Source organism: Meleagris gallopavo, chromosome 1 (genome assembly GCF_905368555.1).
Source record: "Meleagris gallopavo chromosome 1, MGAL_WU_HG_1.1, whole genome shotgun sequence".
Lineage (NCBI taxonomy): Eukaryota > Metazoa > Chordata > Aves > Galliformes > Phasianidae > Meleagris > Meleagris gallopavo.
In genome coordinates, this window is record NC_139404.1 from 6,894,744 (window position 1) to 6,918,625 (window position 23,882).

General features: G+C 41.9%; 1 protein-coding gene and 1 long non-coding RNA gene across 3 annotated transcripts; one reads left to right on the forward strand and one right to left on the reverse strand.

Moving 5' to 3' along the window:
• Positions 1-126: 126 nt before the first annotated feature.
• On the reverse strand, positions 127-23,880 carry SEPHS1 (selenophosphate synthetase 1). Of its 2 annotated transcripts, none has more exons than XM_085216037.1 (9): positions 23,722-23,880; positions 20,700-20,961; positions 17,555-17,658; positions 14,030-14,137; positions 13,038-13,192; positions 12,124-12,214; positions 8,685-8,784; positions 6,850-7,062; positions 127-1,443 (listed from the first exon to the last, which is right to left on the reverse strand). In XM_085216037.1, exons 2-9 carry the CDS (start codon positions 20,890-20,892, stop codon positions 1,229-1,231), a joined length of 1,179 nt encoding a protein of 392 aa, XP_085072163.1. In that variant the 5' UTR covers positions 20,893-20,961; positions 23,722-23,880; the 3' UTR covers positions 127-1,228. The 2 variants fall into 2 exon arrangements, with proteins under 2 accessions (XP_085072163.1, XP_085072157.1); XM_085216031.1 differs by lacking the exon at positions 23,722-23,880 and adding an exon at positions 23,180-23,457.
• Positions 22,658-23,637, forward strand: LOC146545191 (uncharacterized). The gene is made up of 2 exons (XR_014881067.1): positions 22,658-22,982; positions 23,145-23,637. It is a non-coding gene; the product is annotated as an uncharacterized LOC146545191 (long non-coding RNA).
• Positions 23,881-23,882: the final 2 nt, after the last annotated feature.

Here is a 23,882-nt window from a genome sequence, read left to right on the forward strand (position 1 = left end):
AGAATCAACCAAAGGAGTAATAGCAACAATTGATATCACTACACTTGCAATAAAATAAAAAAATAATAAGGAGAACTTCTCCTCTTTCCACTTTGTAATTCAGGCAGGAATCAAAAGAGTTCATGCTTTTATACAAGAGCAATAAAAAAAATTAAATATTTATTTTGAATAACAAGCTAAAGTTCAAGCTGCAATGTTGGCAATGTAGATTTTAAACACAGATCACAAAAGCGTGCACAAAAATGTATTTGAGCAAAGAACAAAATAATACTAAGAATTATACTAAACAGCTGCTGATTTTAAAGAAACACAAAAGGCTGTAATCACTATACAAAATATAAAATGTATTAAACACTACCATCCACAGAACAGAGGTTTATTTTAGCTTGATTATATTTAAAAATTATTTGTGAAGTTATTTATATAGTGAATTGTAAATGAATATTATACAGTAACCTCCTTTTGGTCTGCAAAACCTTTGTTGCACTATAGCACATCCAATCACATTGCAAAAAAATGATTTTTTTCCTTACCATCAATAAAGAAAAATCATTGATAATACAATAAATGTTGTCAGGTCTACAAATAATGAAATTAAAAATGACTCCTTCGACTCTGAAGCTATTTCCATGCAAAGTCAGCACTTGCTCGTTTCAACAGAGTGCACTACACCAAGCAATGTCCAGGGTCATAGATGCTCTTGGTAAGACTAAACCTTACAAAATAAAAATAAAAATCAAAGATTGAATGTAGTCATGCAACCCTCTTACTACTGGATATACCCACTGTGTCGCTTATCAAATTTATTGCCTTTCTGGAATATCACTCAAGGCATCCAAATTAGACTTATGATAAATATACACATAATGAAAGGACACAATGCTATTTGACACTACTACTGGTAATGTCTGTGCTACGTGAAAGCACCTTTAAAAAGAGCCTATGCGGCAAGAGATAAGTGTCTAAAGATTCAAAATGAATCAACAGTATTGGATAACAATATAATTCTCAACTCAGAAGCTGCCTCAAGATTAGGTGCATCTTCAGTTAATGTAACAGGAAAAAAAGGCAATGGATTTTATTTCATTAATTGTATCCACTCATAAACTGACCTAAGGCCACCAGATGTGCAGACACAACAAATTTTCTTTTCTTTTTTACAGTTCTTTAAGTTGTAGGATGATAAAGGAATAGATCTATTTAAAAACAAACAGCTATTTCATCTCTATTAAGAGGTGGCACCAGGCGTCGGGTTCACGTTCTGAGTGGCCACCTGTGGTGCAACTTCAATGATTCGTGGTTTGTCTATGATTCTGGCCGTGCGGTTGCCCTTCTCTACAATGCCAATAATCCATGCTTGGTGACCTTCGCCGTATTTTGGAGACTTGATCTCGGCACAGAAACGTGCTGCCTGTTCTCGTGGTAAACAGATAAGGAGACCTCCTGCAAAGAAAAAAAAGCAGCGCCTTTAACGTCTGTTTGCAAAGAATTTCAATCTTCATCTACAAATTCCTATTCAGACAAGCACTCGGTGACTTCATGGGTTCTGTCGAACTGCAGGACTCCAAGGAAGGACACAGTGGAAGTCTGTGAGCTTGTGCTTCACAGGAAGAAGTTTGTTCCTGAGTTCAGTGTTTGGCGTGTACGTAAATCCAAATACACATAAAAGATGCTGGCAAAAGGACATCACACTGTCGCCAGCAAATGACATCAAAAACAACACCAGCATTGTAAACTTCTAACAGAGGACTGCAAAGTGCCTCTACAAGAAGTACACACAGAAGTGTTCTGGATAAAGGTCATGTTCAGATACCTATAACCACATACTGGCAGCAGCTGATTCTGCAAGTAATCTTATTGCCTTTGATGACATCATTCATCAAAATAGAAACTGTTACAAGAGAATGTAAAAGGCAGAAAATCAAACCCAGGCTTGATCCAGAGCTCCTTTTGACAGTCAGTCTCTTTGACCCCATGGTTAGAGAGTTCCCATTTAACCTTTTTTAGCCTTTCCCATAAAATCTTTTCTTACAAAGACAACAGAAAAATATCTATTTATAAATGCTTCTCAGAAGTAGCACAACAGTTGGTTAGAAAAGTTGCTATTAAGTTAGTAAATCAAAGAACTTCTGCATTCTAAAATTCCCAAAGCACTGATGATTCTGCAAGTATCATGGAATCACAGAATGGCCAGGGTTGGAAGGGACCTCAAGGACCATGAATCTCCAACCCCCCTGCCACAGGCAGGACCACCAACCTCCCCATTTAATACCAGACCAGGCTGCCCAGGGCCCCATCCAGCCTGGCCTTGAACACCTCCAGGGACGGGGCGTCCACAACCTCTCTGGGCAGCTGTTCCAGCACCTCACCACTCTCACACTAGAGAACTTCCCCCTGACATCCAATCTAAATCTTCCCTCCTTCAACTTAAAACCATTTCCCCTTGTCCCGCAACAAATACTACAATGAGTTTTGTTGTCAGCTCTAGCACAGATTTGCAGAGAGCACTGATCAAGTCATTAAATATTTTGGTGTCATCTTCTACTACAAAAAGTTGCATATTTCTGTATTGCTTACCTTTCTTGCCACTCATGCTGCATTACAAATTTGTGAAGAATTGCAACACAGAGCAGCAAATTCATCTACAGGTGCCTAGTTAAACCTCCCAGTGTCACGTGCTACAGGCAATTGATGGAGCCAACATCTGTAAAGTGCTGTATTCAAAGAGACAGCAGCCTCTTGTAAGGAACATCTGAGTATCCCCCACTGGAAGATGTTTGGAGAATACAGTCAATAGTTTGGATTTCCCCAAGCAGGAATTTGGGCACATGCTAGAAAACATTCTTAAAAACAGTGATATCAGCAGAGTGCCTGTGAGCTATTTGACAGCTTTGTCCTGGTGAAGGGCAGCAGATCAGCAGCACAAATTGTGCCAGCACGCTCTGAGCCAACCCTAGGCACAAAATGCCATATGCTGAGCCAGCCACTCTGGGCTTGGTGCCACCACCTTCTCCCCTGCAGTCTTGTGGCTCAGTGGCTCTTGGACAGCATCTTAGAACCTGGGGCACCTCTACATTTGTTTTTCCAAGCTATGGGGAAGCAGCAACTACTGAACAAGAAAATTTGTAAGGATATGTGGACATATCAAAGTTATTCTTTTGGTTCTGTATGAAGCAAGTGAGGGTGCCATGGAGAACACCTACCTCTCTCACAGGGATTTCTGAACTTAACATTCAGTTAACAGCAAAAAGCAGAAACACCATAGCATTACTCCAGAGGTAACAGACAAATCAATTGCAAAGAAATTATGTGCCATTCCCATGACAGGCTCTAAATCAAGTTGAAGAGTGACTTCTGCCAACTTTTGCTGCAGGTAAATCAGGGAAGAGATTTGTAAGTTTCTAAGAGTTTATAAGCAGAGTGCTAATCAGTCAGAATGGAGGAGTGGAAGTACAGCAAGAAAGAGCATGAGAATAATCTTTGTTATCTTTTTCCCATGCAGCCTTCCTGCAACTTTGTATCACTTGTATGGCCACCCTGTTAATGTTCTTTACAAGAATAGAAAAATATACCTAATTCCAGTTTCCAGCTGAAACAGATACCTCCCACCTACTGGCTATCCCTCACACTTTGATCTATAACCCTTAACGAAGGCTATGAACCTATCAGCAGTAGGACTCTAGTCTGTGGCAATCGTAATTACTTCTCTGGCAGGCTGACCAGTCCCTATTACCCTTTAGGTAAGTTCTAAGAACTTCCACTACATGACTTGTGCTGCCAGCTGCTTTGAGTGCTTTTTGTCCTATACACAACTACAAAGTCTTCACCAGTGCAACGTCACAGACACCAGGAGTTTAAGTTGCTGCAACACAGCTGCGGAAAATGAAGCAGAAGTGCCACTCTGCACTGAAGCACGCAGCATTTCAGGTTGTGCCAAGTTTCAGAGGTCTGCATTCACCACTCCTGAAGACAAAGCAAACGGGCTGCAGACTAAAAGAACAAATGGCTGCAGTGGTTTTTGAGAGTTCACTGGATGCTTCTTTTTGGAGATGGAAAGGATGCAGATATTTGCTACCTGTTCTGGATTATCCTTCTAAAAGCGTAAGGGTTTTTGGTAAGTTTTGAATATTGCTATTTTTAAACTGTTGTACTGCAATCAGGGAATGATCTACAGAAAAAAAAGGACAGACTAGACAAAGTCCTGCAACTAAGAGATGATTTATAAAGAGTTCATAAATCAAAATCAAAGTTTCCTTGCTTCTGTTAACAGCTCTCTCATCGTGACAGCCCTTTTCTATCCATTTATGTTCACAACATGCATGGAAAGACTGCATTGTTGAGATACCTCTACTACACTAACAAAGCTGTCTGACACCTAATACCAGCTCCAGCAGCAGAACAGGACTGGCAAAAATACACACATGCAAGAGTATCCCATGCAGAATGTTTTTCTAACTTATTTCTGCGAGCAGTCAGTCTGATAAACAGAATGAGGTTCTTTAAAATAACCACCTGACTGCAACTTTAACCATTACAAGGAGTTACCTAAAAGAGAGCACAAAATCATGTAAAACTGGAATTTTCAGAAAGCACATCATAAACAGCAGTTCCTGGAGAATGGAACTGATGACATGAGATCTTTCCAACGCTGACTTTTGTCAACAGGTGCCCAGCAAATGTGCACTGGGAAAAAAACAAGTCTTAAAATCCGTTCAAATTGTTTTCCAGTACATTTCTCATTGCCTGCCCACTCTACTGAAAAACATCTGTTCACAAATGAAAAAGCTACAGCATTTCTGGAAGTTTAAGACAAGAGAGCAAAAATGTACATTATATACTTCAACATGAAACAGCCCCCCTAAAAGGCATCCTCCCAACTGGACATACAGATTCAACAGAGCACACACTTGCCTCCATGAACACCAACCCTGGGACACAGAGTATGTAAACGTGTCGGATCATCCAGTGTTAAGCACAAAGCCAATGTATGCTGTATAGCCTCCAGGCTTCAGCTATCACATTCAGCTCTTATTTGGCTGACATTGCCCTGTAAGAAATCCCCACAGTAATTTTTAATGTAGGAACACAGGGCTATGAAGAAATCAATATACATTTTTCGAGGTGCCCAATGCTCACAAATAACCAGATGCGTCTCGCTGTTTTATTCATCACCATCTATCTCTGTTGAAAGGTAAGCCAGTTCACAGTTTCAGAGGCACCTCTTGCTCTCATTCCCAAGAAGGATTTGGAAGTTGGCTGTTTTCCCCTTCCAAGTATTCTTGCAGCACTGCGTACATCTGCATTGTTTTTACACTCTTTTAGTGAAATGACAGCCTTGTCCCCAGGGTGCAAAACGAGTCACCGATCTTAAGATTCAGGCACTCAGTTTGCAGCTAAACCATTCCGTGCCAACTGCCACTTAGCCAAAAGAGCATCTTGGCTTTCCACTTCTGTGCCTAAGCTATTTTTTAGCCTCTGTGTAACTGATAACAAATGTCCTGTATTCAGGGCAAGCAGCAGCATTACCTGCACACTAGTTACATGGACTGGTAGGTAGTAAGAACCTGTCTGGTGGTACCAACTGTATTTACAGTACTGTATTTACAGCTTGCCAAACAGTCATCAGATATTTCTGGCCTCAGCTGACTGAAGCTGGATTTGAACTCTTCAAAGGGTTCACGTCCCATATCCTATTACACATCATCTGAGCCACACACCCTCTGTAGGACAGAGCATCTGTTATAAACACAGATGGCTAAGGAACAATTCCGCAGATCATGGTAAGTCATGTATTCACTAGGGGAAAAGTTTATGGCTCTCACTGTGATGCTTCTTTCCAGATCTTCAGACTGTTTTGCTTCAAGGGGCCCCCTCTGTTGTGTACTGCAGAGAACTTGGATAATACTTTTGGAGAGCAGGAAGAGGGTGGGGAAAGGAGATAAGAGAAAAGACAGATTTGTTACTGTATCTTCTTCATTTCCCAAAGTGAACAAATGACATTGAAGAAGAAAAACAAAATGGAACAGAAGATTTGAGGGGAAAATGAAATACTTTCAGCAGAAGATAGTGATTATTCCAGTAGGCAGAGTGGCCTACACTTATTAAGACAGCGTTCAAACCACAGCATCAGAAGTTTTTCATCACCTCAAGACTTTAAATGTTCATCTGAAACAAACTTGACATCCACAGCCTGATTCTCATTTAGTCTCTATTCACTGTCACTGCCAAGTGGCAGCTTTATTAAACAGAAAGCCCCAAAACTGAATGACTCAGAGGCTACATTCCTTTCTTGCTTCTGCTTACAGTCCCTAACATCAGGTTTCCTAAGCTTAAGGGAAAAACATCTGTATTCCTGATGATCATGGACAGAGGAGGCCTCCCTCAGCCTCTGAGACTGGTCCACTCAGCACTCAACTGCACACATTCATAATGAGAAACAAAAATACAACTCATTTGATGAGGAAACCTATTGCATGTGGCTTGGCCTTTTGAGAACACCATGGCAGCTGTGCTGAGACGCTCGAGTATTCACCGTTCTGGAGCTAATAATTATGAGAAAAATAGGTAGCAAAAGAATTCAGAACCATCACTGACTTTCAACTGTAGAATGTTCCAGATGCCAAACACAGTAATGGTTTCTGTAATGGTGTTTCATAGGAACAGGACAGGAGTTTGGAAATTTGGCTGAAGAACCTGATTGTGAACAGTTCTATGGCTAATGCTCTTTAACTTGACTAAAAGTCCAACCATGAATCTGAATGCAAAGTGCAGCATTTATACATTTAAAACGTTCTCATATTCTAACATGGATTTAAAAGGAAGAAAAAGGATGGTGTAAGTGTCACCTACCTGAAGTCTCTGGACAAGTCCCATGCATAAGGCCAAACATATTGCCACAAGCCTTACTGACAGCAGCCATCTTAGCAAGAACAGGAAGATTATGAATAACAAAGGACACCTCATTTCGCTGCTGCTTGGCAAGGTTTTGTGCATGTCCCAGGATTCCAAATCCTGTGATGTCCGTAGCTGCATGTGCATTGAAAGTGTGCATAAGTCCAGCAGCTTCAAAAGAGGGAGAAAAACAATTAAAAAAAAAAAATCAGGAAAAAAGTATCGAGGAAAGCAACGTTTCAACAACGTTATGCAGTTTGAATGTATACCTTTAATTTGAATCAGTTCTGCTTGCTGTTGAAATAAACTATGTAGGTCCTCCCCTCCCCAAAAAACAACAACAAACAAACAAACAACCCAAAAAGCCCACCCCAAAACTATTTCTGAAAGGAACTGGAATTTCACCAAAACCACATGCAGCCTTTAAGAAAATTCAATTTGTATTTAAGATATTAAGTGATGCTGAAAATCGAATAATGCAGTTATATTTATGAGCACGCCCTATTAGACGTGCACTACAAGTTTAAATTAGCAGTCCATGATAAAGGGGTTTGTTCCACTTTCAAACTTCCCCAAGTTGAGGATGAGAGGTTCTGAGTTCAGCTTTGCCCTAAGGGCAAGGACAAGGTTCATCCTGTATCAGTTTTCCCACATCTGCATTCCATGACAGACCAGGGAAGAAAAAAAAAAAAAATTTAGACCAGAACTTAAAGTTCTGGACACTTAGCTGAGGAACTAAACAACAAATCCTACAGGTCACAAGGGAAGGAAGGAGAGCTGGTGGATGGACAGACACAGGCAGCCCTAAGTCCCCACTCCCCCACCAATGCAGTGGTGACATTCTTGGGAGTTTGCGACTATAAGGAGCCCTGGGTACCAGCAAGGCACCTCTGCCTGCAGGACAATACTTCCAGTTCTGAATATCTGAGCATTGCTAAAAGGGCCTGACAGAGGCGAGGGGAGAAAAACAAAACTAGGAATGTTTTGCCTGTCTTTGCTGCATCTCAATACAGGAGCAGGACTGAGTTATCTTCCATAAGACAATCCTGGTCATTTATTTATCCTGGAAGATTTTGTGAAAGAATGAAAAAACAGTGGGATGATGTAAAAAAATACCAAATGAAATCTGAATGAATAGAAGATAAATTTAACTATCTCCATTCGTTCAACTGAGAAGGAAACATCTAATTTTGTTCTTGGCTCATCTGAAGATATTTTGAAACAAAGGGAAATCTTGCTTTAGAATTTCTATGGTAAAATATTACTCCTACCAAAATTAAAAGAAAAAAAAGGTGCTACATATTCTATACTTTGGGAAACACATAATATGGCAGAGGTCATAATCTAAAAAAATTAAACTGAAGCATACAAAAATTAATTTTCCTTTTCTTATTCCATTCCCATTTATTTTAAACCAGTCTGGTCCTCCTGAGTTCTCCAGACACAAAAAATACAAATGAACAAATCCAATGTATTTCCCTAAAAAAAAGAAAAAAAAAAAATCTAATTCACTCCGATGTTACCCACAGCACTCATATGAGTCATAATCATCTCCAGCAGCATTTGTGATTTTGCTGTATAATTAAAAGAGGGCGTTTGATTTTAATTTGCGTGCTTCACAAACACTGAGCAGCAGAAAGATGTGGCAGAAGGCAGGGATAACGCAGTTGTGTCACATTTCCCCATGGCAATGAAATGAAATGAAGTATGGAACTGGAAAAAAAAATAAAAATAAAAATAAAAAATCCCACCACAGTCCTTCCCCCTTCCACAACAGACACATTTCTTCTTACCTGTTCGATTCAGCCTTGCCATATTCATCATTGCTTCCTGGTATGCTAGTTCTACATCTTCCTGTGTTACCACTAGTTTGATTTTGTTCCATTTTTCTGGCTAATGGATGAAAGAGTGAAACAATTTTCTTAGGTTTTTGTCTATCTATTTTAAAACACATTCTTATCACTGAAAGTTCTAATCCGAAACGCACTTGTTTTTTTTTTTGTTTTTTTTTTTTTAACCTCAGCTTATGAATAATACAGTGTTTTACTTGGAGGTGCTGAAGCCTCCTGTATGTACTTTACCCTGCTTGTACCCATGTGAAGTTCATCTCAAGGTCTATGAAGCACCAAAGCACCTGAAACATTGCTCTCACTTGCAGAGTGGAGTAGTGGAACAACCTACCCTATGCAAACACAGCACAAAACTTTCTGGCTTGAACTCTGCAACCAAATAAAAATAACTTTTTTTTTTTTGCTGGATGTTGAAATTCTTCATCTCTGGCTTGTTTTTTAAATATAAAGTTCTTCATTCCACATTTGGACCCTTTGATCAGGAAAGGCCACTGATATTCAGAAGTCTAGCTCTCAAAGATGTATACTGTGGTAGGATGTAATCACTAGTGAATTAGGATTAAGACAGTTTCATAAAATCTATTTACAATTTAATATCAACACATCCTTCCACCCCTTCTCAAATCTCACGTGGATTCATGCCTTCATCACATGCTAAGCAACACTTCTCATCCCAAAAGGCTCTCATGATAATTTAGGAAATGGTACCTTATAAAGAACAATTGTTTTGTTCAAAGCTGATGTAACTCCAGATCCAGAAGGAAACAAAGCCACCATTTAACTGTTTAGATCAACACCGCACACTAGTTTAATTTCCTTCTTTTTGCAAATAAAATTACAGAGAACTGAACTAAGAAAGATTTTTTTTTTTAGAGCCACAAAGCCTACACTGCTACTGCAAAGCATAAACACATAAAAAATTTCTTACTTAACCAAAGGTGAAAAACTGCTGAGAATTGTTGCATGACGCTGCACTGACATCAAAAGAGGCTTGTCAAAGAGGATCTTATCCTTAACAAATGAGAACTGACTTCCAGTGGTGTAAGAAGGAATCCAGAAATGGAAAGAAGGGAAAGAGGCTGGTCAACCAAAACAAATCATTTTATTTTATTTTTTTTAAAGACCAAGGAAGTACAGAAGTAAGATCAGGATTTCTGAAATTAAGTTGAACTTGGTTTGACCAAGTAAGAAAGAAAAGCATTACTATTACACATAGGACAGGATTAAGGTTATTCTTACTTCTGTTATGACTGAAAAACACAAACAGCCATTTTATATTAGTTTTCAAATTATGTTTTTGAGGCTGATTGTGGAATGGGAACAGGTAAGAATGGCAATCACAAATGTGGTGAAAGCAGGGCTACAGGCTGGGAGGGCCACAAACACAGGCAGGCTGCAAATTAGACACAAATGACTCCCACTGTGATATCATACCATCAAATACTGGCACAATGGGATTAGCAGACAGGAAACAAAGCCAGACCGTTTGCCCACATAACTTCAGATGGCAAGTTTAGATAGACCCTTCCCATTCAGAAATCTATCATAGCTGGAACTAGTGAACCCTTCCTGGAAAGGCACATGGAAGCCTTTCATGCTTATGAGCTAAAAGAAAAAGAGACAAAGGGTTGCCAGTTCCCAGCTGCTGACTAATCACTGCACACGAGCATCTTGGTAGCCAAATTCACACAGCTTCATCACCTCCAGCACATCTCTGACTGTGTTCCCCTACAGAGCCCAGCTCCCTGAAGCCTCTTTACAGCTTCTTTCCTTTGCATCCCACCACAGCTGTTGCCAGCAACATATCTGAGCCTCGATTGCAGCAACGCTGCCAGTAACCAAATACAGAGGAAAAAAATTTGTCCTTGTTTGAATCACGCTTTCATTAAAGCAGCTATTGCATGGTTGTTGCCACAAATCATCCTTTAACAAGTCACCAGGAACTCACTCACTACTGCTCTGTGAGTATTTTTTCATTTTTTCCTCTCCAAACTTGTTTTGCAGTCACGTACCTCCACACCTTCTCTTCCTCCCTGGCCTAGGCAGAAGCTTGCTGTACCGTGTACCCTCTCCCACATACTTTTCAATACAAAGTCAAACTCCATACTGAAGCGTGATTTACAGGTGGCTTTGAGATGGGTAAGTCTAGTTCTGTTTTCCTTACTCTTTCACAAGACAAAGCTAAAGAAAGGGCAGCATGATACTCAGAAATTTCTCACCACAAGCAAAGATATATGCTGTTTACTGTAAGAAGAGAATTGATTTCCTTCTGTCCCCATTTTTCAGACCAGAAAGTGTTTTTGGTTGACACTCGAGGAAATTACAAGTACTTGAAATATGTGGAAATTCAGAATGCTGTTAATTTGCAAGTCTGTTTGTCAGTAAAATAACAAATGTGTAAAGGAGTGAGATTATGGCCAGAAGACACACTATAAAACATGCGTCTTGCTTCATTTGATTTTCCTATCAAGATTATCTGAGGTCTTGATCCTTGTATCTGACTGGAAAATGCAGGATTCTGCAGAGGCCAAAAAGTCTGAGCCATACCCTGTCCATTTTAGGGGAAACATTATTTATCTGGTTGTTCACACTTCAGAATCCAGCAAAGGTTGAAGCTGGTTCTCTTCCACTTTTGCTAACACAAGCTTTGGAATTAAAATTCAGACTAAATCAATTTCAGCTCACTCCTCTGCCTGTCTATTGGCTCAGTAGTCCCAAAAGCAGAAAAGATGCATCTTTCAAAAACATAAACTGAGTAGCTATAATTCTGAAGACATACACTGGGAGCCAGACAACATAAGCAGATGCCAATTTTGCAGTCACATTTCAGTTCAATAGTTACATTTTTGCCTGAAGTAACAGATGGAAATATGTCTGCATACATAATGCAGCTAGTATTATTCCTAGTGAATGCACAGGGTAACACATGTGAAAGGTAGAGATATTTCCGGGTACACAAGCAGAAAGTATGAATCCAGACAGGGCCTAACTGACATCAACCAGCTTTTGCCAACTACTTGGGCATGTGGAATAGGGCATAATTTCAGCCAGGGTGCCAGTCTGTTGCACTGTTAGTCACCAACTCTGTTTGTTACAGCAATGCCTGAGAACTAGCTAAGAATTAGACCCAATTAAGATAGGCTCACTAAACTCACTAAAAATGGTAAGCTGTCTTGGTTCCAAAAGAGCCTTGCATGTAAGAAGATAAGGCTGACATAACAAGGAGGAAGAAGAGGAATTAATTTCTATCATTCCTGGCTGAGCACTCAATACACTCTTCATACTGAAAAGTATATGCTGCAGTTTTTCATTCTGAGGTTTTGAGGGAATGGGGAAGGTCACCTTTACCTCCTGCCTATTTTGTTTTTGGCAGTGTACTCACAATATCTAGCCACTGGTGGACGGCTACAGCCACTTGTGTTCCCAAGGGTTTAGTTAATACAAGCACATCTCCTGGCACTGCATTGTCTGGCCTGAAAGCAAAGAATTCATATATTAATTACAGAGTGAGAGTCACATGTTATTAGGAATAAGTGCTGATAATTAGATTTTCACAGACCCATGTATCTTATTGTGCAGATAAAAAAAAAAAAAGACTAATTGCTGAATTACCCTTTGGGATTCATTGCCAAGGGGTATCACTGAGCAAAAACACTGCAAACTTACTTAAAAGTACTAATCCTTCTTTCTTGGAGTAGAACAAAACTTGCAATCAGACAAACACAAAATTACACTTTTTCTTTCAATTTACTGAAGATACAGTACAGAATAGTGGAGGGAAAAAAAACACCCAAACTATTTTGCTTACTCAGGACATAAAATAAGCATCACTAGGCTCACAAATAAATTCCTCTGTACAATGCAGCATGCCACAGTGGGACATTCAAGACCAGCCACTGTTAATCAGCCAGAATGATGTAAGCACAGCAATTCTCCAGTTCTTACAGCGATTAGCAGGTTAATTGGGAGGTATTTATACATGCGTTTTACACTCTGACAGAAATTTATATCCCACAACTGCCTTCAAAACATGGACAGGTTAGAAGCTTAACTGTCCTGTCAAAAGGAGAACAAGACCAAAAGATACCAGGGGAAAAGGAAAAGCACATGCTGTTTAAAAAAAAAAAGCAAAGAAAGGACAGAAGAGATGTGGCATCTGTTCAGTGCTAAGGACAAATGCAAACAGGAGAAGGTACTGCTTTACTCATCAGGAGACAGATCACAACATGGAATTTAAAGGATTTTCACTGTATCCCGTCAGGCCAATGCCTCTGATTGTTGAGTGATTTAACTTACATTATAAATTCATTAGGCTGACAGACTGTTGTGGCCACTCCTCCTAAAACAATCCAGGGATTTAACACTGTTTGGCCACCAGTAACAGATGTTCCTGCTTCTTCTGCTGCATCTTTGAAACCCTGGATAATTAGTGGCATCACTTTGTCTCTTTCCTAGAGATCAAAACAGAAGTCAGAGTTCCATACACAGCAGTGCTAGTCATTTCAAGACTGGTCTATGGCTTTAATCACTCAAGTCAAATCCCCTCATGGCAAAAAGCTGATGACAGAAAAGCCAGCCTTGGGAAGAAGTCAGCCTGCAGAAACCACACGTTATCCCATAAAGCCATGGTTTTACAGTTCCTTGTAAAACGCTGAAGAAACATTCTCCAAAAGGTCTTATAAAAGTAGAGAATTCAGAGAGTTCTGCAAACTCAGAACAACTATTCTGCTATTGTAATCAAGTACAGCCTAGCAGTGTAGTGCAATAAGGCAAAGTTAAATCAAGCTGCATTTGGCCTCCACTAAACCTGTAAAATTTCAACTTAGTTTCTTCTAAGAATGAACAATCCTTTTTTTGCTAGAGCAAACAATCAAATATGCTGGTAACTTCCATCAAAAAGAAAAAAAAAAATTAAAAGAACCTAGTTCAGTTTCTTCTGCTTCAAAGAGATGCTACAAAGCTGGTAGAAGGAAACCAAAAGTATCTATCCAAATTTGTACATCAATTGGTAATCAATTCCTGCCTTAAAGCACAGTAAACAGGAGCAGAAACTCCATTTCTGTGGGGATCCCAAAGCAGGAGCAGATTATGATGCCACAGAAAATTGAAGTTTTAGCAAATAATCTCAGAGTTTATGAGGCAATACTTGCTCTATGAACTGAGGAACTGATTGAGCCATCTCTTCTTTAAAAATTCAAAGTTTGAGGAGAAAACACTAAAGCTGCATACATTCTAAGTATGTATAGTTGTTTGGGTCCTTCTTCAGAAGGGGGTACCCCAAATCTTACCCTGTCTGTCATTTTATTGCTGACTCCAAGGAGCATCAACATGTTGTCGCATTCTGTGACCCCCATGGCATAAAGGTCACTTAAGACATTGGCACATGCTATCCGTCCCTGAAAAAGAAAGAAGAAAGAAAGAAAGAGAAAAAAAATCTGCATAAGTTCAGACAAACACCTGCCACAAAAAAAAACCCAAACTTTTTTGCATGAGTTTTGATTCAGGCAGCTGTTTATTCTACAGGTTGCTCAACTCCTGAAATCCATCCATAGACATGGCATGATCCATCACATGCAAAGTGTCCACCTAGAAATGCAGATGGCAGCTCCTTTGATAGGTAAGGAGAGAACTCATCCCAGTGAGCTCTCATAACATCCACCAATGTTACGGTGCACTTATTTACAGCTGCAAGGAAGCTAATCTGAGAAGTGAAAATTAGTTGCTTCTGGATTGGAGTAAATAGGAGACTGAGACCTGGATGAGAAAGCTGTTTGTTCCCCTGCACCGCCCCTGAAGCCACGCTTACTCTCCAGTTTTCAGGACAGCACTCTTCCTTCCAGAGGACACAGCTTGCCTCTCAGGTGCTTTTCCTGTTAGGATGTCACTAATGAGCTGCCTGCAGAAGGCACACACGTTCAGGTCTCCCATATGTGGCCTGACACCACTTAGAAGCACACCTGAGGTGATGCATCTGTCTGTCCCACATCACTTGTATGGTGTGAGAGATGTCCCTCCTCTGTCCCTTTTTCAAACAACAGGATAATGCTGAATTTTGCTGCAGCAAGTACATCTGTATTAACTTCCGTGTGAGCATCACATCACTAACAAAACTTTGTTCAAGAGGCCTTGTCTTCTGTCAAAGGTTGCTCTAATAAATCTTGACACTGACAGGACTGAGGAGGCTTCACTTGGGTAACACAAGCTTAACTACTCTAATTTTGCTAAATTAATGGTTTTTTTGAGTGTAAAGCCACTAAAAATGAGACATCAAATGTCCTGATGAAGACGTAACTTTCCAACACAGGATACGTCTTTAGGGATGGGAAATGATTTTAAAACACAAATTCTGTTTTGTTAATCTGGAAGACTCCATGCATTTTGTTTAAAACAGCTGCAAAACTGTACTTGACATCTGCTTCTATGATCTTAAACCTGTGTTTTTCATAAAGTTCAGAGGCGATGTCATCATGATAAAAGCAATCTGCTTATTCAACACCGTTTGGACTACAGAAATATGCTTTAGTTGAAGACAGATTTATGGGGCAGAGGGAGAAAAAGAAGACATTTAAACACATTACTACCATCTCCAGGACATTAAAATCTAATCACACATTCAGAGTTCTTTGCAATAATTAGTATTAGCAGGCAGTTGCTTTACTTTCTGATGACATGAAATAACATTTCCAAATCACAATTGAATATCATTTAGCTTTTCATAAATTTAAGAGCTTCCAATGGCATCGAGGGACTCCCTTATATATTTAGAAATCAGAATAGGTTTTAATTTATATCTCAGACTATGAAGAGAAGAATGAGTAATGGACCACATAGTTAGATGGCGATTTGCTTTTATGCTTCTGGATGTTTACGAATACCAGAGCCTGTCATTTTCCTTTTCTGGAAGGGGACTATTCAACCATCCCTCACTATTTTCAGTATTTATCAAACCAACTGCTGGTTTACACCCTCTTAAGGAATGACAGATAAGTTCCTAAACTCACAGTGACAACAGCTCTCTATTCTAGTAGTCCAAGGTCAGCACAGTGCTGCTTTTGCCAGTTGGCAATGCCATTAAGGGAATGAACTTGGAGAGTGCAAGCAACAAGTCCCAAGCTGCAGAGGGAACTAAATTATGAATGCCAAGTTTGAATGCCAAGAAAAGTAATGGGATTCACAGATGGGTCAGCCTAGCTGTGTCCCAAACATCACCTAAGCACATGACTCATTGAAACACAAGAATCCACTGGTAATTGTATAAACTATACATGCAAAAGATGGAATATCAGCCTCTCATCCTCAGTGTTCAGTGAAGGTTCTTAAAAGAGCACCAGAAAGTTCCCTGTAAGAGAGAGGACTAGCCAGTTCCCTGCTCCTGTATTCCAAAAGGCCTCTCCACGGTGCCACAGAGAGGCCAGTACCAGATCTACTATTGGAATCTTTAGAATCTTTATACCACAAAGCCTGGTTTCCAACTTCCCCAGTCTCAAATCATGTAAACTGAAAAGCCCCATGATGGATACAAATTATACAGGCATATATTCTAGGGATAATTCAGATAACACACGAGGTGTTCTCAAGAACAGAGCTGAAGAAAAAGGGTCAGGAAGGATCTAGGCTAGCAAGAAGGAAAGTAGGAATTGGCAAGGCAGCAGCAGCCTGTCCTGAAAAGCACAGATATGTCCAGAGCACACTGCATTATGAAGCCAGGTCACAAACCAGGATTCCTGAGTCTAAGGGTTTTATGGAGAGTTGTATTTGCCTCTCCTTCAAATCACATTGGTCTACAAAAGAAAAAAGCCATTGGAGTGAAATTAACATTGAAAAGCAAGAAAATGAAGGACTTGAGAGTTAGGAAATGCTAAGGTTATAGCTGATGGTGCCTGTGGATCACAGTGCAGACTGACTAACATGCAATCACAGAACCTGGACTAAGGCCAAATTTACATTCCACTCCTATCACATTGGCCTAAGCCTCATCTGTACACAGACCCACGTCTCTCTACTGCAGCACCTCAATAATCCCTCTGTATCCCAGAAGAAAACAACCCATGCAATTCACCACAACCTTCTTATGCCTTACAAATTTTTGTTACAAGGTGAGAAAAGTTTCTCAGCATGGTTCAAACCTAGTGAGCAGGTCTCAAAGAACAACCAACAAAACAACAAAAGAACATGCAATCATATAAACAGCAGTAAAAGCACTGTCTAGTGCAAACAATCAAATTCCAATTACAGGAGACACATCTCTTTCATTTAGTGACCACTTGTTGGAGAGCTCTTTACAGCATTATTAGGGCCTTTTTAAACATACACTTGTTTTCTCACTATCTGGTGTTCAAGTCAATGCTTGAGGTAGGAAAACCAAAGTTCACAAAGCACTCTGAAGTCGCCAGATGCTATCACCAACTCCTGTCATTTAGACTTTTCCAGTTGTAACTTGGCACCTGGTTATTTTAGAACCTCAAAAAAGGCAAACTACTGTATGGTTCTCCTAAGTGGAGCTTCCTGTCTGCTGCTTTGTAGTTTCCCGTTAGGGCTTTTTCAAGCCAAATCTCACAGAAGAGATGGAGGAAAATTTAAATTCAGCTTTCATCTACAACAAGAGTTCTGCAGCATTCATGGCTGCCATGGAAAGGACTGCAGGATCAAACATCGCCCTTCCCTTTTCACTTGCATTTGGAAAGACTCTGAATGCAGTTATCAAACAGTTACTGATGCACATCTAGAAAAAAAGGTCAAAATTGCCATCAGATTGGTGAGATCAAACCAAATCAACAATATATTTAACTAACAATTCAATTTAGTCAACTTACCATCATATAAGGATCATCCACAATAGGATAAATATAATCTGTTGTCTGAACCAACGACAAACCTCCATGTCTTAATGGAATAACACACGTGTCCATCCCGATTCCTGCAAAGAGAGAAATCCATCACTGAGGTGAGTAATTTATCCTCAGTTGTCTGTTGGTCCTTACAAGAGACCTTCAGAACACTGTTGGGAAATACAGCACTCAGTTCTGCCTGGGTAAAGGCAACAAACCACTTTCTTGGGAAAGCACATTACACAGGTGAGGAAGAACAGGCAAAGAATGAGAACTCCTGACCAGAACAGAGCAGAGGTGTAAATAACTAAAAGCAAGAATGAAACTACAACATTTTTCAGTTTATTGCAGTAAAGTGCACTCCTTTTAAGAATGTCTGTGCTTGTATGTAAGTTAAAAGTGAAGAGGAATTCCATAAATCAGTGTTGACAAAAGTAAACAGGGTTTCCTGTCGCTCCTAACTCAACAAAAACCTGGTGATGGTTTTAAAAGGGCACAGTCCCTCATAAAGAGCACTACCTCACTTCAGGTGAAACAGAAAGCACCACAAATCACAGCTAAGGTCCTTGGTCAAAGAGGATTCACCCACTTGGAGAGACCCTGCAACAGCATACCCTCACCTTACTTCTGGGAGGATGAAAGGCAGCAAGCTCATCTGCCAGACAGGGAAACACTTGGGACAACAGCAATAGCACAAATGCAGCCTTCTCTAACTGTGGATATTCAAACAGAATAAGCAATATTAAAACCTCCAAGCATTTGCTGTGATGCAGAAGCGTGTACAAAAGTGGCAGGTCACAAAGTAAAGCACACTAGCTGCCCATGCCCCCCATTGATTATCTCCAGCCTTGAAGCAGCAGCAGGTTGCCTACCTCCTTCCTAGGCTGACAGCAAGATGCCTGGCACCGCTTTGTATACCCAACAGGGCAGGGCTCCTCAAAACAAGCACTCTTCAGGGAGCAGATGTCACACAGCAACTTTCCTCCAGGAAAACACACTCCTACCAAGAGCTACAAGCAAGCATTTGGCAGTCCTTGCCAGGAACAGTCAGCCACTGTCATCTGAGCTCCTGCAGAGGACATGGAGCAGAATGCAGAGGCTGCAGAGGCAGAGAGCTACAGAGACACAAGGTCTTGCCTCAGAAAAGAAGGGATACCCAGAAACAGTCATTTAGGGCTCTTCATCCTCTGCTTAAGCCAGCAAGCTGCTATACATGATGCTCAGCCTCTCCAGAGAGGCACATACAAACAGTTAAAGAGGGCTGGCTCACACACAGAGCCCTCAGCTCACCTATTCACGCCATAACATTGCACGACTGACTCTGTGCTGTTTCTGACACTCAGGCACCACGGGCTTTCTGAGGCTACATTTACATTCCATGCAAGAAAACCCAAACAAAGAAAAAAAACAGCAAAGAGGTCTGATCGTAAATAAGCAACTATTCAAAGAGATGACTGAAAACAGTGACCTGAAGGTCTACAACAGCTCAGGGAATTCCTACCAAACCTGCAGTTTCTTACTCATGGATATACTCACAGGCACAAGTAAGACTGCTCTGGGTAACACCACTTGTAGAAGTGAGGGATGCTTAGCCTGTAAGAGGTAATTTCCCTTTTGACTGTATCTCAAAAGAACTGTGCATACCACAGAGGCTGTAAAGTTACCTGCCTATCCCTTTTAAGCAAAAGGCATTAGAGGCAATTAACACCTAACTTATCTAAGGACAAACTTCTTAAAGAGATTCTCTCACTGGAAGCACATATTTAAGACATCTGCTTTCTCCACCTTCCAGTACTAAGAAACTTCCTGTTACACAATAGCACACGTATGTATTGCTGGCATTTGTCTGCTTTTTACCTTTCCATACATCTGGACAAGAAAAATCTATCAGTAACTCTACTACTGGTAACAGCCTGTAAGCTTATAAGGAAAAAAAGCTACAAAATTAAACCAAACTATTACTGAAATGAGAAACTTGCCAAAATGAAATGTTGCTGCGAGTAACATTTAATTTAGAGAAAACACACATAAATAGCAATTTAGGAATAAAACAAACAACAAGTGCCCCTCATTAGGCAATATTAAATTGTAGTGCCATCCCAGTTTGACACACAATTACTGCTTATGTATTTCATACAAAGATTGCTATTGTCTAAGTAAGGGCTCCTTACTGATCTCTTGTTGAATTCAATACTGGAATAATGGCTTGCAACCTGTTACTCTGCTAATAGGTAATTAGCCATATTAAAATAATTTCAAATAATGCTGTTGAATACTAAACTGATAATTAAATAACTGCAGAATAAATACTACACTGATATTCCTAAGTTGATGAAAAAATCCATTCCGCATTGCGAAGTGGAGATCAACCACACAGGGCTGAGTAAACAGGCAAACAGAACATAAAATGTCATCAAACATGTTACATACATTCATTTCTCTATATCAATATTAGGTACAGTAGCTGGTATCAAAATACCTACGTTTGCCCTGTTCCCCACGTAGGTAGCTTGTGCAGGTTGTTTTCCCTTATTGCTTGCATCATTGTGCAAATACCAAAGAGAAAGTGAAGCTGGCAAGAACACAGATCTTGGAAAGAGCCCTTCCCAGGCAGCTTCTACAGGTGAGCAAAAGTTAAGAGTGGGGTACAACGAGAGGACTGAAAGGAAAAAAATCACAGCTGTGAAACAATCCGCTCCCAGTCCCTCACGTTCTCTGCCCCAGGAATGAGGGGAAGGGAGAAGGGAACTTCACCTTTAAGTCAACTAAGATCTATTCATCACACAGGTTTAAGAGGACAGTGTACTACTTTAATGTTCTGGATGTTAACTGATACTATTTCAGCTTGGAAAGCATCTACTGGGAAGAGGGAGGAGGAGACCAATTTCTAAGCACGTCCCTGTTGCTCTGGCCATCCCTGACCATTTTTTGTTCATAGTTGAGTGCACCACAGGACGTTAAACAATACTGTTCTCGTGTCCTCGATGCCTACCAGACAACTCTTCAGATTTCTGGGCGATGAGCATGCATTACGCAACGTACAATTCTCAAACATTAAACAAATAGCAGATGAGATCTATGCAGACAAAACAAGACAGGATCACACGCGACGAGAGGAGCAACTACTTACCCAGCCTGGGCATGACTGCCCCCAGGAACTGTTCATCTTCCTGAAAATGGTTTTCTTGTAGAGATTCGAGCAGCTTCTGTAAGACATCCTGAGGCACTTTGCAGCCTGTGCCCTTCAGCTCCGTGAAGCGGGTCAAGCGGAAGCTCTTGTCCAGTTCGTAGCTCTCTGGGTTAAATGTCTCTCGAACAGACATGGTTCTCTCCCACAGAGTGCTGGCCTTTCCCTCCCCAGAACAATGGCGTTGGTCTCCCTGCTGATCAGTCTAATTGAAAAAATTGGGAACATTAGAAAGTTCTAAGGCCTGCAGTACAACGGGTTTTCCACATAGAGCGAGTTAAAAAGAGAGAAGTGCAAGAAATGACAGTTCCCAGAGCACTGGAGTCAATTTCCAAAAGGAAACATGGGCTCTCGTACTGCAACACGCTCAGCAGAGACATCTATTTGCACTCAACACAGTGCAGGACTCTACTTTCAGCCATTTATGTATTAATCACATAAGAAAGACTTTTCAAATAATGGCTCAGCTTCAGTTCTGATGTAAGAAGCTGAAACTCCATACCTGTTCTCCTTGGGGGAAAACAGCCTTGATGTTATGTTGGTACAGGTAGCAGAGGAACAAAGGCTGTATGTAATCAGCCTGCTTTACCTACAGATATCCAGTTTACCTTTCAGCATGCCTACAGACTTAAGAACCTGAAATATTCCCAGCCCCTCCAGCCCTTTCTTAGTTATCCAAGGATACTGAGAACACACAGAGAATTGGCCATTAGAATGGTAATGCAAAAAGAAAAAAATGATGCAACTCATTTAATAAAATTCTTAACAATGCACATCTAATTTTAGAACGTTTTTCCACTCTGACTCACATACAACACAGTCCAAAACTAATAGAGGCCTAACTGAAAGGCTGACTTCTAAACAGGAATGGATAGGATACAACACCATCCATCTGCCCTGGAGAAAAAGCTTTCAAGAATCTCTACAAGCAACCTGTATGCTGTGGTTTCCTAGAAAGCTAAGATCCTGCCTCACAACAGCAAGAGGAAGAGAGACAGAATCTCAGAGAGATGATAGTGCTGTTTGGGGCTTAAGCTGAAAAGGAAAAACTGACAGCAGTATCAGTGAGTTCAGCAGCACTAAAAGTAAGAAAGAAGTAAACCTGCCGGCTGTGTAACCAGTCCACCCTATCCACCATTTATTACTGATTATATCAGGGATATATACGTTCAAGTCTACTACTTTGCTGAATATATTTTGTCAGTTTTAGGTATGGAGCCCTGCACAGGGTTTTCCCTCCTTCTTTGAGAGGCGTGTTGCTTCGTTACAACAAATCCCACAGCCTGGGCTCGGCTGGGATCCAAACTCAGTTACCCGGACGTGTCTTGGAAGAGCAATGAGTTCAGCTCATAATTGGAAGGCAGCAGCATGAGGCACTGAGCACTTGCAATAAAAAAAAAAAAAAAAAAAAAAAAAGGAATATACAAGCTGGAAAACAACAGAAAGCAGAGACAAGGGCTTTTCAAGTAGAGTTGGGTTGCGTGGGTTTTTTTTTTGTTTGTTTGTTTTTAAACACTCCATTCCAATGAATTCCAGCAGCGTACAAGCAGCAGCAATGTATGCATCACCTCACAGGAACCCTTTCCCCCACATTTCTGTGCTCAGCAACCCCTGCCCACTTACACAGAGAAGCAGTCACGTAAGGTTTGAAAGACCACTAAGATCATCTAGCTCAATCACCTGCCCACCCCCACCATGCCCATTAACCACATCCCTCTGTGTTACTTCTACCCTTTCCTTGAACACCTCCAGGGACAGTGACTTCACCACCTCCCTGGGCAGCCTGTTCCAATGCATCATCACCATTCTTTCTGAGAAGAAAGCTTCCTAATACCCAACCGGAACCTCCTCTGGTGCAACATAAGGCCATTCCCTCTCATCCTATTGCTATTATCTGGGAGCAGAGGCCAACCCCCCTCCCGCCACAACCTCCTTCAGGCAGTTATAGAGAGCAGTAAGGTCTCCCCTAAGCCTGCTCTTCTCCAGATGAACAATCCCAGCTCCCTCAGCTGCTCCACACCCCTCAATACTTCACTGCCTTTCTCTGAACACACCCCAGTCCCTCAATGCCTTTCACACAGCAAGGAACCCAAACGCGAGCACACCACTGAGGCACGGCCTAAACACGCAGGGAACTCCAGGTAGATCCCGCAGACTGCGAGACACAACCCGAATCTGCAAGCAGAGAGTGAAAGAGCCGAGCCGAGTTTATTGAAAGCATCCACGGTAACTTTTTATTGAAGACCTGCGGAAAGCCGCACGGAACACTAAGCGATTCCCGCGGGACCGAGCTCCTCGTGCAGCCCTCCTGCTCCTCAGCACTCATAGAACGGCTCGGGTTGGAAGGGCCCTCCATCGCCACCCTCATTAACCCTCGCCTCCCTACAGAGCGGAACGAGCAGAGCAAAGCGCCGCGTACCTACCGCTGAGCGGGCGCCAGGCACCGAAAGGGGCCGGGGCCGGGCGGCTCCCAGCGGCGTGGGCACCGCGAGGCCGAGCGCTGCGGAGGGACATGGCTCGGGGACCAGCGGCCGGACGGGGCCCTTCTTTGTGCGGGAGGAAGAAGAGGAGGATGAGGAGAAGTTGCGCCCGCCGCTCCGCTCGGCCCCCTCGGGAGCGCGCCTCACACAGCGCTGTGCGCGCGCCCCAACGGCCGCGGCGCGGCAAAGCGGGAGGGGGGTGGGGGGGAGTGCGAGGGAAATAAAAATGTCGGCGGGTGAAAAATTTAACCCCTCCGCTGCCGGCGCTCCGAGGGGCCGCTCGTAACATCCTTCCCCGCTGCTCCGTCTCCCCTCAGGGGTTGAGGGAACGCGCGGGGCCCGGCGGCCGTAGTGCGCACCTCGGGGCCAGGCCGTGCGGCGCCGCGACGACGGAGGCGAATTCCCCTTTAAATCTCCCCGCCTCGCCCCCCCCCCTCCCCCCTTCTCCCTCACTCCTTCCCTCCCTCCCCAGGTCTCCCTCTTACCGGCTCTCCTCCTCCTCGCCCTCCGCCTCCTCCCGCGAACGGGACTCCCGGCCCAGTCCCACAATGCACCGGGCGCGCCGGGCTCCCTCAGCGCCGCCTGAATAGAAATGCCGCCGCCGCCGGGCAGGGGGGGGTTAAACCGCCCCCCCCCCCCTTCCACG

Excerpts from the sequence above, each read along its gene's own strand:
- SEPHS1 (XM_085216037.1), bottom strand. The coding sequence starts at position 20,892 with ATGTCTGTTCGAGAGACATTTAACCCAGAGAGCTACGAACTGGACAAG. Across the intron at positions 17,659-20,699 it reads GGCAGTCATGCCCAGGCTGG|GAATCGGGATGGACACGTGT; the intron begins GTAAGTAGTTGC and ends CTCTCTTTGCAG. Across the intron at positions 13,193-14,029 it reads GCAATAAAATGACAGACAGG|GAAAGAGACAAAGTGATGCC; the intron begins GTAAGATTTGGG and ends TTTGATCTCTAG.